The following is an 18490-nucleotide window of genomic DNA, read 5'->3' on the forward strand; positions in this document are numbered from 1 at the left end:
TCACAGAACGTCTGACCAGTTTCTTTCCCTTCTTGTGACCTGCTTACTTGGATCTTTTCCTACCTTGGCTATCTGTAGATATCTGTAACCTCAGGAGAGTTACGTTTGGGGCACTTAGCTTCACCTACCCTTGATTTCCCATTTTCACAGAATACAATTTTCCTATATTTCAGTAAAAGGTCTGGTTTACAAGTTTGCAGACTCTAGTTTTTCCTGATGACAAGGGTGTTGCAGGGAATTAGATCTCCAGGGTCGAAGGCTGGTGGATTTGCATCCAACTGGAAATCCTTCTGGACTGTCCAAGCGTGTTCTGCACATTCAGTGAGGATGTGAGAAATGGGTGTGATGGTGTCTGAACCTGCCCTTCCTTCTGGGCAGCCTGTGAGGGTGTTATCGAGTCCAAGCTTGTACTGCTCACCACACGACAGGCCAATGAATAGAGAAACGAGTTGTTGGGCAAGGAATAGCGACTTTATTCGGAAAGCTGGAAGACCGAGAAGATGGTCTGGAAGAACCAACTTGCCTGCGTTAGAATTCAGCCTTCTTTTATACTAAAAGGTTGGGGAGTAAAGTTCTCGTTCCGGTCAGCTGGAGGGCATGTGTTAGTTTCTTCCTCCCTGCAGTCATTCACAGGTGGGCCTGGTCAGGATGTTTCCTGCGAGCTAAACAAAGGTATTTTAGTTTAATGCTCATTACCTGGGAGGCAGGGCTCCCAGAGATGGGCCATTATGTATAATTTAAGCTTACAGGTGACATTCCTTTAGTGATTAACTTGTAATAGCAATGTTTCTTCCCTATTACAAGGGGTCATCTGTTAGAGAAGAAACTAACTTGGAAAGAAATCAAGGATAAGCTAGAAAGAGAGTGGCCACCGGTGTGGCTGGGTCTCCACTTCACTTTGGGGCTCTTCTGCTCCCCACCTCTCCGCGTCGTCCCTCCTCTCCCTCTACCCACTTCTCACCATTTCCCCTCCCGCCTCAGCCCCGGAACTGCTCGTTCTCTTGTTCTGGAGCCTGGAGGGCTTTGAGCATTGCCCTGCCCAGCCTGGGGATGTTCTCTCCAGTCTGGGCCTCTCAACCCTCGCTGCCCATCAGCAGCACTTGTGTGTCTGGAATAAATATATGCAAGTGCCCTGTACCACCACCCTCCCCAGATTCGAATTCAGCAGGTCTGGGGGAGAGTTGAGGGATGTGCATACACAGACTCTGTCCACCGGTGATTCTGATGCGGGCCTTGATTGACAAACTGCTCTTCTGTCTTGCCAGGTTTCCTTAACTTGGGATTATATGACAAAGAGATGAAAGGATGTATTTAGAGTTACTGTGCTGATTCTGTGAAAAGAACTAATGTGCTCAGGAGGCTTACTTGGGATTTTTTCCCCCAGCTTTATTGAAGTAGATATAATTGACACATACCATTGCGTAAGTTTAAGGCATAAAATGTGATGATTTGATGTATGTATATGTTGTGAAATGATTACCAAAGCAAGGTTAGTTAACAAATCCATCCCCTCACATAGTTACCATTTCTGCACAGTGTGCGGTGAGAACATCTAAGATCTACTCACTTCGAGTAGACTTTCGAGCAACTTTTGAGTGCACGATGCAATATTGTTTACTATGGTCCCCATGCTGTACGTTAGGTCCCGGGAATTTGTTCCTTGTACAGCTATAAGTTTGTACCCTTCAACTAACATCTCCTCACTTCCTCCACCTCCAAGCTCCTGGCAACCACCAATCTATTCTGTTTCTCTGAGTTTGGTGTTTTTAGATTCCACATATAAGTGAGATCATACAGTATTTGTCTTTCTTTGTCTGACTTATTTCAATTAGCATAATGGTCAAGGTCCGTCCATGTTGTCACAAATGGCAGGATTTCCTTTTCCTTATTTTTTTCAAGGCTGAATATTATTCCCTTGTGTGTGTGTGTGTGTGTGTGTGTGTGTATACCATATTTTCTTTATCTATTCATCTGTCGACACTTAGGTTGTTTCCATATCTTGATTGTTGTGAATAATGCTGCAATCTACATGGGAGCACAGGTATGTCTTTGAGGTAGTGATCTCATTTCCTTCAGATAAATACCCAGAAGTGGGATTGATGGATCATATGCTAGTTCTATTTTTAACTTTTTGAGGAGCCTCCATATTGTTTTCCATAGAAGCTATACCAATTTACATTCCCACCAACAGTGCACAAGGGTTCCCTTTTCTCTGTATCCTCACCAGCATTTGCTATATCTTATCTTTTTGATAGCCATTTTAACAGGTGTGAGGTGATATTTCATTGTGGTGTTAATTTGCATTTCCCTAATAACTAGTGATGTTGAGCACCTCCTATGCACCTGTTAGTCATTTGTATATTGTCTTTGGAAAAAATGTCTATTTGGGTCCTTTACCCATTTTTTAATCAGGTTTTTGGGGGTTTTGCTATTGAGTTGTATGAGTTCCCTATATGTTTTGGATGTTACCCTCTTATCAGATATATGGCTTAGAAATGTTTTCTCCCATTCTGTGGGTTGCATTTTCTTTTCTTTCTTTTTTCTTTTTTTTTTGTGGTACACGGGCCTCTCACTGTTGGGGCCTCTCCCGTTGCGGAGCACAGGCTCCAGACGCTCAGGCCCAGCGGCCATGGCTCACGGGCCCAGCCGCTCCGCGGCACGTGGGATCTTCCCGGTCTGGGGCACGAACCCGTGTCCCCTGCATCGGCAGGCAGACTCTCAACCACTGCGCCACCAGGGAAGCCCCTGCATTTTCATTTTATTGATTGTTTCTTCTGCTGTGCAGAACTACTTGGGATATTGTAACCTGTATATTCCCAACCTACGTTGAGATAACGTTTCACTTTTACACTGATTTGTGAATGGCAGAAGCCTCTTTGACCCAAGTGCCAGCTCATATATTCTCTCTTTCTGCTAGTTGCCCAGAGCACTACTCTATGAGTGTCCCCTGTTCCCCTGCTCTGACTCCAGTGTGATGGCCTCGAGCCAGGCACAGCTGTCTCCTGTGGTGACATCCTTCATACCCCTGTGTTTCCACTTCAGAGCCTTGAACTGAAAGCAGGTGGAAAGCAGTTAACAAGACCTTCCTCCAAGCGTGAGAACAATGAAAGGAATTACCATCATTGCTATCATCATCATCTTCACAGCTAACACTGTGTGCTAGGCAGCTCCAACTGCTTCATTTCATCCTCACAGCGACCCAGTGAGGTAGGTACTGTTACTATCCCCACTGAACAGATGAGGAAACTAATCTCTCAACCTCAGGTAGCTAAGCCAAAGAAGCTAGTGTGTCTCTAGGAGGGTTTACGGGTAGCAGCCACAGGCATAAACCTTACTGAGAGTCCCATGTAACTCTCAGAAGACTTTAAACAGGAGATGCAAATTCAGCCTCTATCAGCATGGCTCCCCACACCTGGGATTCCAGGTCAAATTGCCTCACTCCCCACTCCATCCCTCCCCCATCCTTCTCTTCCAGTCCTCTGACCATTAGTGGAGCAAATGGGGAACAAATATCCCCTTGGGGGAAATCCTCTCCCTTCCCTAATTCAAGGTGTGGTCTGACTCCAAAAACTCATATTTGACAGGTGTCACCGTTCACGATTACTTTTCTCAAGGTTTGGGTTGGGGCTTAAGTAAGCACTAAAGAGGGACATCCCAGCCCAGCTCTGAGGCCCTCACCTTGTCTGGGACACAAAAAGTAGCCATAAGATTAAAGCATAAGCACCTACTGACCCCCAAAGTATGTAAATGAAGGAGGGCATGCATCCCACGTTAAACAAAGTGATCTCTTTAGACAAATAGGACAATTTCTTATGGCAGTTCTTTTGTTTTTTGGTCTTCAAAATCTCTTTAAAATGCTTAACCAGGGCTTCCCTGGTGGCGCAGTGGTTGGGAGTCCGCCTGCCGATGCAGGGGACGTGGGTTCATGCCCCGGTCCAGGAGGATCCCGCGTGCCGCGGAGTGGCTGGGCCCGTGGGCCGTGGCCGCTGGGCCTGCGCGTCCGGGGCCTGTGCTCCGCGGCGGGAGAGGCCACAGCGGTGGGAGGCCCGCGTATCGCAAAACAAAACAAACCAAACCAACAAAAAAAAGCTTAACCAGAAGCTGAAGTTCGTGCAATGGAGTGATTTTCCAATTTTGGTTTACATTTCGATGTTAAACCATCAACAAAAAAGTGGGAAGGGAATTAGAATAACATCACGAGCTAATTCTGATTAATGTCTAAAGGGGATGATTAGGGAGACAGTTTCTCATGTTTTGTAATTGCGCTAGCTAAAGAATATTTCAGGGAGGAAATTTTTGAGTCTGAATTACATTTAGAAGCTAGCTTCCTAACACTAATTAAAGAAAGCTGGACTAAATGCTCCCACCAAAAGACACAGATTGGCTGAATGGATACAAAAGCAAGACCCATATATATGCTGCCTACAAGAGACCCACTTCAGACCTAGAGACACATACAGACTGAAAGTAAGGGGATGGAAAAAGATATTCCATGCAAATGGAAACCAAAAGAAAGCTGGAGTAGCAATTCTCATATCAGACAAAATAGACTTTAAAATAAAGACTACTAGAAGAGACAAAGAAGGACACTACATAATGATCAAGGGATCGATCCAAGAAGAAGATATAACAATTGTAAATATTTATGCACCCAACATAGGAGCACCTCAATACATAAGGCAAATACTAACAGCCATAAAAGGAGAAATCGACAGGAACACACTCATAGTAGGGGACTTTAACACCCCACTTTCAGCAATGGACAGATCATCCAAAATGAAAATAAATAAGGAAACACAAGCTTTAAATGATACATTAAACAAGATGGACTTAATTGATATTTATAGGACATTCCATCCAAAAACAACAGAATACACATTTTTCTCAAGTGCTCATGGAACATTCTCCAGGATAGATCATATCTTGGGTCACAAATCAAGCCTTGGTAAATTTAAGAAAATTGAAATTGTATCAAGTATCTTTTCCAACCACAATGCTATGAGACTAGATATCAATTACAGGAAAAGAGCTGTAAAAAATACAAACACATGGAGGCTAAACAATACACTACTTAATAACGAAGTGATCACTGAAGAAATCAAAGAGGAAATTAAAAAATACCTAGAAACAGGGCCTCCCTGGTGGCGCAGTGGTTGAGAGTCCGCCTGCCGATGCAGGGGATGTGGGTTCGTGCCCCGGTCTGGGAGGATCCCATATGCCGCGGAGCGGCTGGGCCCGTGAGCCATGGCCGCTGGGCCTGCGTGTCCGGAGCCTGTGCTCCGCAACGGGAGAGGCCACAACAGTGAGAGGCCCGCATACCGCAAAAAGAAAAAAAAAACAAACCTAGAAACAAATGACAATGGAGACACGACGACCCAAAACCTATGGGATGCAGCAAAAGCAGTTCTAAGAGGGAAGTTTATAGCAATAAAATCCCACCTTAAGAAACAGGAAACATCTCGAATAAACAACCTAACCTTGCACCTAAAGCAATTAGAGAAAGAAGAACAAAAACATCCCAAAGTTAGCAGAAGGAAAGAAATCATAAAAATCAGATCAGAAATAAATGAAAAAGAAATGAAGGAAACGATACCAAAGATCAATAAAACTAAAAGCTGGTTCTTTGAGAAGATAAACAAAATTGATAAACCATTAGCCAGACTCATCAAGAAAAAAAGAGAGAAGACTCAAATCAATAGAATTAGAAATGAAAAAGGAGAAGTAACAACTGACACTGCAGAAATACAAAAGATCATGAGAGATTACTACAAGCAACTCTATGCCAATAAAATGGACAACCTGGAAGAAATGGACAAATTCTTAGAAATGCACAACCTGCCAAGACTGAATCAGGAAGAAATAGAAAATATGAACAGACCAATCACAAGCACTGAAATTGAAAATGTGATTAAAAATCTTCCAACAAACAAAAGCCCAGGACCAGATGGCTTCACAGGCAAATTCTATCAAGCATTTAGAGAAGAGCTAACACCTATCCTTCTCAAACTCTTCCAAAATATAGCAGAGGGAGGAACACTCCCAAACTCATTCTACGAGGCCACCATCACCTTGATACCAAAACCAGACAAGGATGTCACAAAGACAGAAAACTACAGGCCAATATCACTGATGAACATAGATGCAAAAATCCTCAACAAAATACTAGCAAACAGAATCCAACAGCACATTAAAAGGATCATACACCATGATCAAGTGGGGTTTATTCCAGGAATGCAAGGATTCTTCAATATACGCAAATCAATCAACGTGATACACCATATTAACAAATTGAAGGAGAAAAACCATATGATCATCTCAATAGATGCAGAGAAAGCTTTCGACAAAATTCAACACCCATTTATGATAAAAAACCCTGCAGAAAGTAGGCATAGAGGGAACTTTACTCAACATAATAAAGGCCATATATGACAAACCCACAGCCAAAATCGTCCTCAATGGTGAAAAACTGAAACCATTTCCACTAAGATCAGGAACAAGACAAGGTTGCCCACTCTCACCACTCTTATTCAACATAGTTTTGGAAGTTTTAGCCACAGCAATCAGAGAAGAAAAGGAAATAAAAGGAATCCAAATCGGAAAAGAAGAAGTAAAGCTGTCACTGTTTGCAGATGACATGATACTATACATAGAGAATCCTAAAGATGCTACCAGAAAACTACTAGAGCTAATCAATGAATTTGGTAAAGTTGCAGGATACAAAATTAATGCACAGAAATCTCTGGCATTCCTATATACTAATGATGAAAAATCTGAAAGTGAAATCAAGGAAACACTCCCATTTACCATTGCAACAAAAAGAATAAAATATCTAGGAATAAACCTACCTAAGGAGACAAAAGATCTGTATGCAGAAAATTATAAGACACTGATGAAAGAAATTAAAGATGATACAAACAGATGGAGAGATGTACCATGTTCTTGGATTGGAAGCATCAACATTGTGAAAATGACTCTACTACCCAAAGCAATCTACAGATTCAGTGCAATCCCTATCAAACTACCAATGGCATTTTTCACAGAACTAGAACAAAAAATTTCACAATTTGTATGGAAACACAAAAGACCCCGAATAGCCAAAGCAATCTTGAGAACGAAAAATGGAGCTGGAGGAATCAGGCTCCCTGACTTCAGACTATACTACAAAGCTACAGTAATCAAGACAGTATGGTACTGGCACAAAAACAGAAAGATAGATCAATGGAACAGGATAGAAAGCCCAGAGATAAACCCACGGACATATGGTCACCTTATCTTTGATAAAGGAGGCAGGAATGTACAGTGGAGAAAGAACAGTCTCTTCAATAAGTGGTGCTGGGAAAACTGGATAGGGACATGTAAAATTATGAGATTAGATCACTCCCTAACACCGTACACAAAAATAAGCTCAAAATGGATTAAAGACCTAAATGTAAGGCCAGACACTATCAAACTCTTAGAGGAAAACATAGGCAGAACACTCTATGACATAAATCACAGCAAGATCCTTTTGGACCCACCTCCTAGGGAAATGGAAATAAAGACAAAAATAAACACATGGGACCTAATGAAACTTAAAAGCTTTTGCACAGCAAAGTAAACCATAAACAAGACCAAAAGACAACCCTCAGAATGGGAGAAAATATTTGCAAATGAAGCAACTGACAAAGGATTAATCTCCAAAATTTATAAGCAGCTCATGCAGCTCAATAGCAAAAAAAACAAACAACCCAATCCAAAAATGGGCAGAAGACCTAAATAGACATTTCTCCACAGAAGATATACAGACTGCTAACAAACACATGAAAGGATGCTCAACATCTTTACTCATTAGAGAAATGCAAATCAAAACTACAATGAGATATCATCTCACACCAGTCAGAATGGCCATCATCAAAAAATCTAGAAACAATAAATGCTGGAGAGGGTGTGGAAAAAAGGGAACCCTCTTGCACTGCTGGTGGGAATGTTAATTGGTACAGCCACTATGGAGAACGGTATGGAGATTCCTTAAAAATCTACAAATAGAACTACCATATGACCCAGCAATCCCACTACTGGGCCTAAGCCCTGAGAAAACCATAATTCAAAAAGAGTCATGTACCAAAATGTTCATAGCAACCCTATTTACAATAGCCCGGAGATGGAAACAACCTAAGTGTCCATCATCGGATGAATGGGTAAAGAAGATGTGGCACATATATACAATGGAATATTACTCAGCCATAAAAAGAAACGAAATTGAGCTATTTGTAATGAGGTGGATGGACCTAGAGCCTGTCATACAGAGTGAAGTAAGTCAGAAAGAGAAAGACAAATACTGTATGCTGACACATATATATGGAATTTAAGAAAAAAAATGTCATGAAGAACATAGGGGTAAGACAGGAATAAAGACACGGACCTACTAGAGAATGGACTTGAGGATATGGGGAGGGGGAAGGGTAAGCTGTGACAAAGTGAAAGAGCGGCATGGACATATATACACTACCAAACGTAAGGTAGATAGCTAGTGGGAAGCAGCCGCATAGCACAGGGAGATCAGCTTGGTGCTTTGTGACCGCCTGGAGGGGTGGGATAGGGAGGGTGGGACGGAGACGCAAAAGGGAGGGGATATGGGAACATATGTATATGTATAACTGATTAAATTTGTTATAAAGCAAAAAGAAAATTAAAAATAAAGAAAAAAAAAGAACAGTATAAATGCAACTGAGAAATACGTTGTTTTTAAAAAGTCTCAAAAGATTACACACAGGCATGCCTTCATGTAAAGTTCAAAACAATGGAAATAAAAATGCATAGCTTTTTTTTATCAAGGTGAAGTTCACATAAAAAAAAAGAAAGCTGACTTGTGGACAGTTGGGTCTTTTGTTTGTTTTATTTATTTATTTTTAAATTAATTAATTTATTTATTTTTGGCTGTATTGGGTCTTCGTTTCTTTTTTTTTTTTTTTTTTCTTTTTGCGGTATGCGGGCCTCTCACTGTTGTGGCCTCTCCCGTTGCGGAGCACAGGCTCTGGATGCGCAGGCCCAGCGACCATGGCTCACGGGCCCAGCCGCTCCGCGGCATATGGGATCCTCCCAGACCGGGGCACGAACCCGTATCCCCTGCATCGGCAGGCGGACTCTCAACCACTGCGCCACCAGGGAGGCCCCCGTTTCTTTTTTTTTTAACATCTTTATTGGAGTATAATTGCTTTACAATGGTGTGTTTGTTTCTGCTTTATAACAAAGTGAATCAGCTATACATATACATATATCCCCATATCTCCTCCCTCTTGCATCTCCCTCCCACCCTCCCTATCCCACCCCACTAGGTGGTCACAAAGCCCGGAGCTGATCTCCATGTGCTATGCGGCTGCTTCCCACTAGTTATCTATTTTACATTTGGTAGTGTATATAAGTACATGCCACTCTCTCACTTCATCCCAGCTTACCCTTCCCCCCTCCCCGTGTCCTCAAGTCCATTCTCTACGTCTGTGTCTTTATTCCTGTCCTGCCCCTAGGTTCTTCAGAACCACTTTTTTTTTTTTAGATTCCATATATATGTGTTAGCATATGGTATTTGTTTTTCTCTTTCTGACTTACTTCACTCTGTATGAAAGACTCTAGGTCCATCCACCTCACTACAAATAACACAATTTCATTTCTTTTTATGGCTGAGTAATATTCCATTGTATACATGTGCCACATCTTCTTTATCCATTCATCCGATGATGGACACTTAGGTTGCTTCCATGTCCTGGCTATTGAAAATAGAGCTGCAATGAACATTTTGGTACATGACTCTTTTTGAATTATGGTTTTCTCAGGGTATATGCCCAGTAGTGGGATTGCTGGGTCGTATGGTAGTTCTATTTGTAGTTTTTTAAGGAACCTCCATACTGTTCTCCATAGTGGCTGTACCAATTCACATTCCCACCAACAGTGCAAGAGGGTTCCCTTTTCTCCACATCCTCTCCAGCATTTATTTTTTCTAGATTTTTTAATGATGGCCATTCTGACCAGTGTGAGATGATGTCTCATTGTAGTTTTGATTTGCATTTCTCTAATGATTAATGATGTTGAGCATTCTTTCATGTGTTTGTTGGCAACCTGTATAACTTTGGAGAAATGTGTATTTAGGTCTTCTGCCCATTTTTGGATTGGGTTGTTTTTTTGCTATTGAGCTGCATGAGCTGCTTATAAATTTTGGAGATTAATCCTTTGTCAGTTGCTTCATTTGCAAATATTTTCTCCCATTCTGAGGGTTGTCTTTTGGTCTTGTTTATGGTTTCTTTGCTGTGTAAAAGCTTTAAAGTTTCATTAGGTCCCATTTGTTTATTTTTATTTCCAGTTCTCTAAGAGGTGGGTCAAAAGGGATCTTGCTGTGATTTATGTCATATAGTGTTCTGCCTAGTTTTCCGCTAAGAGTTTGATGGTGTCTGGCCTTACATTTAGGTCTTTAATCCATTTTGAGTTTATTTTTGTGTGTGGTGTTAGGGAGTGTTCTAATTTCATTCTTTTACATGTAGCTGTCCAGTTTTCCCAACACCACTTATTGAAGAGGCTGTCTTTTCTCCATTGTATATTCTTGCCTCCTTTATCAAAAATAAGGTGACCATATGTGCATGGGTTTATCTCTGGGCTTTCTATCCTGTTCCATTGATCTATATTTCTGGTTTTGTGCCAGTACCATACTGTCCTGATTACTATAGCTTTGTAGTATAGTCTGAAGTCAGGGAGTCTGATTCCTCCAGCTCCGTTTTTCTTTCTCAAGATTGCTTTGGCTATTCGGGGTCTTTTGTGTTTCCATACAAATTGTGCAATTTTTTTTTCTAGCTCTGTGAAAAATGCCAGTGGTAGTTTGATAGGGATTGCATTGAATCTGTAGATTGCTTTGGGTAGTAGAGTCATTTTCACAATGTTGATTCTTCCAATCGAAGGACATGGTATATCTCTCCATCTATTTATATCATCTTTAATTTCTTTCATCAGTGTCTTATAATTTTCTGCATATAGGTCTTTTGTCTCCTTAGGTAGGTTTATTCCTAGATATTTTATTCTTTTTGTTGCAATGGTAAATGGGAGTGTTTTCTTAATTTCATCAGTGTCTTATAATTTTCTGCATATAGGTCTTTTGTCTCCTTAGGTAGGTTTATTCCTAGATATTTTATTCTTTTTGTTGCAATGGTAAATGGGAGTGTTTTCTTAATTTCACTTGCAGATTTTTCATCATTAGTGTATAGGAATGAAAGAGATTTCTGTGCATTAATTTTGTATCCTGCTACTTTACCAAATTCATTGATTAGCTCTAGTAGTTTTCTGGTAGCATCTTTAGGATTCTCTACGTATAGTATCATGTCATTTGCAAACAGTGAGTTTTACTTTTTCTTTTCCAATTTGGATTCCTTTTATTTCTTTTTCTTCTCTGATTGCTGTGGTTAAAACTTCCAAAACTATGTTGAATAAGAGTGGTGAGAGTGGGCAACCTTGTCTTGTTCCTGATCTTAGTGGAAATGGTTTCAGTTTTTCACCATTGAGGACGTGTTGGCAGGTGGATTCTTAACCACTGTGCCACCGGGGAAGTCCTCAAATTCAAGTTTTGCACCAGCTTACTTTTAAAATTCATTTACTCCGTTAAATTTATTTTAAGCTTAGTCAATCCTGACCATGCTCCAAACTCTTTTCTTGGGGTCCACTTGCCACAAACCTTTTTATCAGTTTCTGTATCCATTACTTTATTTTTCCATCTAGAGCAGCCACCTGTAAGTCAGACCTACTTCTTTTTCCCTTAATAAAATGCAATTCCATTCCTCATACCTTCTTTACTAAAAACACACATCCTACTTTCTTTAAGCAAGCATGAACTGTCCTTTATATCAGCACTCTGTAGATTGGTAAACATAAATCCAAATAATAATTTCTTGAAAAATGTGCTTTCTTACAGAAAATATCTCAGTGTGGCACCAAACATATTTATTAATAGTTCTAGACCTTTTGTTTCTCTGTAAAAGGAAGCCAGTGTTCAGTAATTAATGTTTCAGTATCTTATTTTATTCCTAAAAAGTTCACCCGAAGCTCTTATCTCATTTGAATTTTTTTCCTTCAAAGTTTCTTCACATTGAGTTACTTTCCTTGCTGACAAATTTACAATGGATATAACAAGATTTTATTTAGCTTATATTAAACCTAGATGCAATAAAAATGTTATACTTAATGTTGGTGACTCTAAAGACATGTCTATATTAATTAGATCAACAAACTTAAACATTAATACCAGGTATTAATTTAATACTGAATATTTCCCAGTTCATGTGAACCTGAAATTCATTTAGCTTAATTTCTCTTGTATTTAGAATTGCCTGATTTATAAGCCCTTACTTTTCTTTAAGCCAATTAAATAGAGCTCACTTACAAATTAACCTCAGCAATATTATCCAAAGACAAAGACATACACTGAGACATACATATATCCAGACAGACACAACGAGAGATCTAACTTCATTTTCTAAACTTAGTCATGAATTAGATATCACAATGTAAAACTCACTAGTTTATAAATAACAGTTGGAATAAGAAAAATTTTAAAAGGCTTCATTCCAGTTTTTTTTCTCAGCTTCAGGAATTAGAGATAGTCTAGATAAGATAAGTGTTCCTGAGAGCCCTGGTCTCAAGGCACAGGGCGAGAAAATCAAGTTCTGCTAGTAGGACTTATTCCTCAGTGTCAGAATTCTGAAAAAAAGTAACAAGCTAGCTTTTTCTAATTGCACATGAAAAAAGAACCAGTTTTGGAATTTAAAAAAGTTTTTTTCTTAACCAGTTTTCTCCAGAGTCTAAAGAATATTGTGGCCACACTGTCAAAAATCATCTTTCTTTTTCTTTGGTCATAGTAGTTTCATAGCTAAAATTTAGACCAATTTAATGCTCAGATTAGCCTGGATACAGGGGCAGACTGGCTGATAAAATGTTGTCCCGGCAGGGATTGTCCCTCCAGGGAGGTGGGGTCTTAGTTTGATCAGAGGAGTCTGAAGGAGTGAGGGAACTTGCAGGAAGGGGAAGCTCAGTTCCCCCCTGAGAGTTGGGAGAAGTTAGAAGGGATCATTTAGAACATCAGGAGAGTCTTCCTCAGTCCATTTTCCCATACTATGGCAGTAAAGATCTAATTGTAAGAGACCCATTTTCAGGCCATTTTTTTCCATCCCCCTACTTAAATAAAGGCCAGGCAATGTTACAGCAGGACCTAAGCTTTCCTTTCTCAGCCCGTCTGGCTTAACTGCACTCCTAGAAATGAAGTCCAGCGTCCTGGAAACATTACTAGGAGGTACCTGAAGGAGATTCAGAGCATCCTCTGAATTTCCTTCAAATCCTGTGCTTGGTGGGATTTTGAGTGTCCTCTACTCTCCCACTGATCCCTGACCAGACATCTCTGGTCTACCCAGTCCCTCGAGTGAGGGGTTCCTTGAACCACTGCTGGTGCATTGCCAGGGGTCTCCTTGAGCATTGCAGTCTGCTTGAAGGTGGCCAGCCCAATAGGCTGTCCGTTGCAGTGTGTTGACTGCCAACGCCTGGAGTGAAGGGGGAACTCCGGAGGAATTGGAGTTGGCCGCAATGGAAAATGCCATGGGGGTCAGGACCTGAGGGCCTGAGGGGTGGGACTTGAAAAGAAAGTGAAGCAGAGAGCAAGAGAAAGAGGGCAAGAGTGCAAGTCAGAGGCCTCAAGCCGCAGCTGGGCAAAACCTGCAATTTACCTTAAATTCCCTGGTTTCAGCACCAAATATGATCTCAAGTGGCCTAGGCCTGTAGAGGCTTGAAGCAGGGTTTTGGTTCCTGGCCAGAGACCAAGGTCGGGTCGCGGTGGTGAGAACACCAAATCCTAGCCACTAGAACAGTGGTCAGTGACAAGGCCCTGGCCCTTTGGCTTTGCAGAAAAGAATTCCCACAAAGATGCAAAGTAGTGAAACAAGTAAAGTGTCTATTAGGAGAAAAAAAAAGAGTACAGTACGTGTGGATAGACACCGGTTGGGCTCAGAGAGAGAGTCACACCCTTGTGGTAGTTTGAATCACTTTTATGGGGCATTTCTTCCAGGTTTCCTTTGACCAGTCATCTTGCTTTGCCTGGTTCTGAGTCCATATTTGGTATATCTCAGGGTCCTCCCCTATGTGCTTGCACTTCTCTTAGCCAAGATGGATTCTAGCGAAGAGGCCTATGGGTAGTTGACATCACTTACTATGAGGTGGCGCCCCCTCCCTTTTTGACCTCCAAGGAGGCTTTCTGTGCATGTGTAGTCGGGGAGGTCTCCTTGACTTCGAGAATGAGGAATATGTGGTCTTTTATCTCTTATCTGGGCAGGGCCCAGCCTCCTCCATCATCCTGCTTTTATGGAGTTTCTGCTATTATGGAGTTTCTGTCCACAGGGGATGAACTTCAGCTGTTTGGCCTGGGTCCCATCTATCTCCTGCCTCACTCTCACCTTTCATCCAGGTTTTGCTGAGTGAGATCTGGTCTCTTCTGCAAGTTGCTTGGGCACTTTCTGAGCCCCTTTGTTTTGCTAGGCGTCCATCCCTTTGTGGGCAAACCCTGGGAACCTAGAAGTCTTTTCTGAAAAAGAGAACGTTTTTGCAGAATGGGAAGAACAAGTACTCCTATAACAGGATGTTGACTGGAAAAAAAACCCTCACAAGTTAAGAGCAGTGAGTTTCAGTTTTATTTGGGGACCTTACTGAGGACTGTAGCCCGGGAGACAGACTCTCAGAGAGCTCGGAGGAAATGCTCTCAAGACGTAAAGTAGGAGACAGTAAGTATACGAATTTTTGGTTGGGAAGTACATGTAGTCAAGCATGCATCTTGGTAAAAGATTAGTGCTAATTATTGAAAAACAAATATCTCGTTAATGATTTTAGTGCTTTTCTATGTGTAGGAAGATGCATGAATCTGGGGTGACTGAAATTCTTTGTTTGATATGCATCCTAACTCTCTAAGGTCCCCCATATCCAAAACACAGAATGTTTCATCCTGGTTTTCTCCATCCTGAATTCCCCTCAGGGCACACTGTCAGTGGGTGACTACAGTGGGTTGCAGCTTACTCCTTTCTAAAACCGATAATGAGGGAGACTCTTTAGGCTTCTTACTATTCGTGGAAAAGACTTAAGATTTACATTCATTCTTGACAAATCCTTAAAAGAGGCTGTGAATTAGATTTTGGGTGAAGGAGCCTTTCTAACCATTTGAATTTAAAAAGGCCTCTTTTCCTTTATTTTTTCCCTTTGGTTTCAGGTTCTACCTTAAGTTAATCAGGTTCAGTCTCAGGTCATTGTGGGCTGTATTTACATTTCTGAAATGTGGGGATTCGCAAGACATAGTTGCTTTTATTTTTTAAAAATATTTATTTATTTATTTGGTTGCACCAGGTCTTAGTTGTGGCAGGTGGGCTCCTTAGTTGCAGCTCATGGGCTCCTTAGTTGTGGCATGTGAACTCTTAGTTGCAGCATGCATGCAGGATCTAGTTCCCTGACCAGGGATTGAATCTGGGCCCCCTGCATTGGGAGCTTGGAGTCTTAACCACTGCACCACCAGGGAAGTCCCCACAGTTGCTTTTAATTCCCCAAAGAAATGGGCTGCCACCTAAATGATATCAAAAGATTGATTTGCCCAACTACATTTTCTTTAATTTGTTTTTTTATATCAGAAGGAAAATTTCCAACTAAACTGGAAATCAAAAGATTTCCATATTCCAGAACTTTAGGGATCAGTGTATCATGCCTTCAAATGTTTGCAGAAGGTCCTCTTTCTGAGTGCACAAGTCAAACTCAGACCAATTTACCCTAGGGACAAACAAAACAAACAAACAAAACCCCCAAACCAAACTCCATTATTGCTTTTGTTAGCCCCTGAATATTAGACCCCAGCTTTTACCTCATACTCTGTGGACTCATGTAACCGTATTGGTTTCCTTTACCATGTTTAATTAACATTGCCTGAGAGACAGATTATATGCCCTGTCTTATGCCAGGCAGGGGAGCATTCCCCAGTGAGACATATTGTACATCCCCACAATATATTAGGTAAAAGAGATGAACCATCTTACATAAAGCCTGTTCAAATACGCCAATTTTTTGGGACTTCCCTGGTGGGGCAGTGGTTAAGAATCCGCTTGCCAATGCAGGGGACACAGGTTCGAGCCTTGGTCTGGGAGGATCCCACAAGCAGTGGAGCAGTTAAGCCCGTGCGCTGCAACTACTGAGCCTGTGCTCTAGAGCCCATGCTCCACAACAAGAGAAGTCACCGCAATGAGAAGCCCGTGCACCGCAACGAAGAATAGCCCCCACTCGCTGCAACTAGAGAAAGGTCGAGCGCAGCAACAAGGACCCAATGCAGCCAAAAATAAATAAATAAATTTATTTTAAAAAACACAAATACACCAATTTTTAATAAACTTTCATCTCAATTCTATCAACTCTTATACCTTTAACTGTAGCACTCATTAGGACCCTATTAACCAGTCTTGGTCTTATAAGGAGTCCCAGAAACTTTCCTTTTTATTCCCTGGCCATTTTACCCATTTCTGTATAAAAGGCTTTGGAGTCTCCAGTGAGGGGTTGAGCCAAGGGACCCAGAGCTTTTTGTCAATCTTTAACCTGATTGATTGGCATGTTGCCCCGAGCAATTGCTGGTCAAGTATCTGAGTGTAATTTTTTTTACCTTCTTGCCTTTAAAATTTTTCTAAACTGGGGCAAATAGAGTGGACTTGTTTGGGGCCCTTTAACATTAGGAGGACCAATAAGGGGTTTTTTGGCCTCTCCAAAACGTTCTTTTTGGTAGTGTTGTATCAAAACCTTTGTTTTAATGCTGTCAAAGTCTGTTTCATTTATCCCATCTCTTAATAACCATCTAAAGATTTCCACCCTATAAACTAAGGGAGTTCTTAAGGTTAGCCATTATATCTCTTTGTATCCACCTTCTAGTTTGGTGTTTCCATAGGTACCAATAAAACAACTGCTTACAATGAGAGGTCTCTAAAAATTTACCAATTTAGAAGTTTTTCCAATTTAAAGGCTCCATTGTTAGGATTCTTAGCTGTGATTCAAACCAATAAGATGCAAGAGGCATCCCCAAAAGAGAGTGCAAAGAATGCAGCCTTCACAAGAACCAGAACGTTTACTCCCAAATATAGTCTAAGAAAGTAAAGGCCTTTGTTGTACAGGGACACAAGGAAGGTTGAGACAACAAAGGCGCTTTGTGGACTGGGACCCCTTATGACACATTTCCCTAAAGCTGGCATAGCTGGACAAAAAGACCGCTTGGAATTCCAGTCTATGCAACTTTCTGCCAAATGTACTCCATATGTGTACCTTCTCAATTGCAGAGACTAGGCTACCAAAACACAGTAGAAGATGCCTAAGATCAGGTAGAACATTTATATCTCAAAGGCATGGGGAGATGATGCAAGTTCCTCCTAGAAGGGCATTTGTTTCCTTAAGGTCAGAATTTTGAAAAAAAAAAAGTTTAAAAAACTTTTTGACTAAAATAATCACAATTTTACCAAGGCTTTTGAATTATTGTTGCTTTCTGTGGGGAATCAATTTTGGTGTTATAAAAATGAAGTTGAGAGAGAGATGAATAGCATGAAGGAGAGCATTGCAGTGGACACTTAGAGGAGCGGGGAGGCGCAATGGAGAGCAGGTCCAGCTTCAGGGGCCTTTTAAAAATTCGGATATAATTTCAAGCCATTTTTTGTTGCTTTCCTGCAAGAAGTTACTTTCTCATTTCCTCTTTTAGAAGCTTCTAAATACCAATCGAAATGAGCATTCCATTCAGTCTGTTTGATCTTATAGCCCGCTTTCTCTAGCTGTGTACACCCAAAAAACCCAGTATTGGAATGTCCAAAGAACCCCATTTTGGCCATTTTTAGGATGAGATCTCCTTTGGTATAGTTTCCCCAATTAAGTATTTGCGGGTATAAACTCCGTATGTAATGTACCTAAACCTGGCTGTGGTGTTAGTCATAGGTTAGCAATCTGTCACCCTTCTCTCTTTTGTTTAGAAAGCTTTGTTTCCCATTTCAGAGTCTGTTTGTCAGGATAAATTACTATTGATAACTGTATGTGGTGGGCCAGTGTGCTGTTTGTGAGCTGAACTCTCCTAGTTGTCACCCTAGAGTCATTTCAGGTCTTTTACACGTCTCAGTTTCTCCCTCTGACAGTCTAAAGCCTCGATGGGCACTGGAAACACTGGATGGCCAAATCTTTTTGTGTGTCCCCAGATGGGCCACTTTCTGTAAATTAAAGAATGGGTTTCCCTATGGGACTGTGTGGTATGAAGGACTGGCCTCCACCACTCCTGCAAGTTTCTCAGTTGCCTGAGAAAGCCACACCTGGCCAGGAAGAGCTCTGTCCCTTATCTTTGGAGTTAAGAGCTCTTATATGGTATCTACACTATATTCCAACCAATTCTGTTAAAGTAGTCAATTCAAGGAAAGATGCCAACCGGCCCCTTACCTACTCACCCAGCCTG

At 41.2% G+C, this 18490-nt stretch overlaps 1 protein-coding gene across 1 annotated transcript in view; it reads right to left on the minus strand.

Moving 5' to 3' along the window:
- Positions 1–502: 502 nt before the first annotated feature.
- Positions 503–18490, minus strand: part of LOC309799696 (glutathione S-transferase Mu 3) — a 39529-nt gene continuing 21541 nt past the window's right edge. Inside the window, exon 7 of the mRNA XM_082613132.1 lies at positions 503–662. Coding sequence (XP_082469258.1) covers positions 624–662 — 39 coding nt within the window. The 3' untranslated portion in view covers positions 503–623. The remainder of the gene's footprint in view (positions 663–18490) is intronic.

This window comes from Mesoplodon mirus, assembly GCF_964341445.2.
Source record: "Mesoplodon mirus genome assembly, chromosome: 3".
Taxonomy (NCBI): Eukaryota; Metazoa; Chordata; class Mammalia; order Artiodactyla; family Ziphiidae; genus Mesoplodon; species Mesoplodon mirus.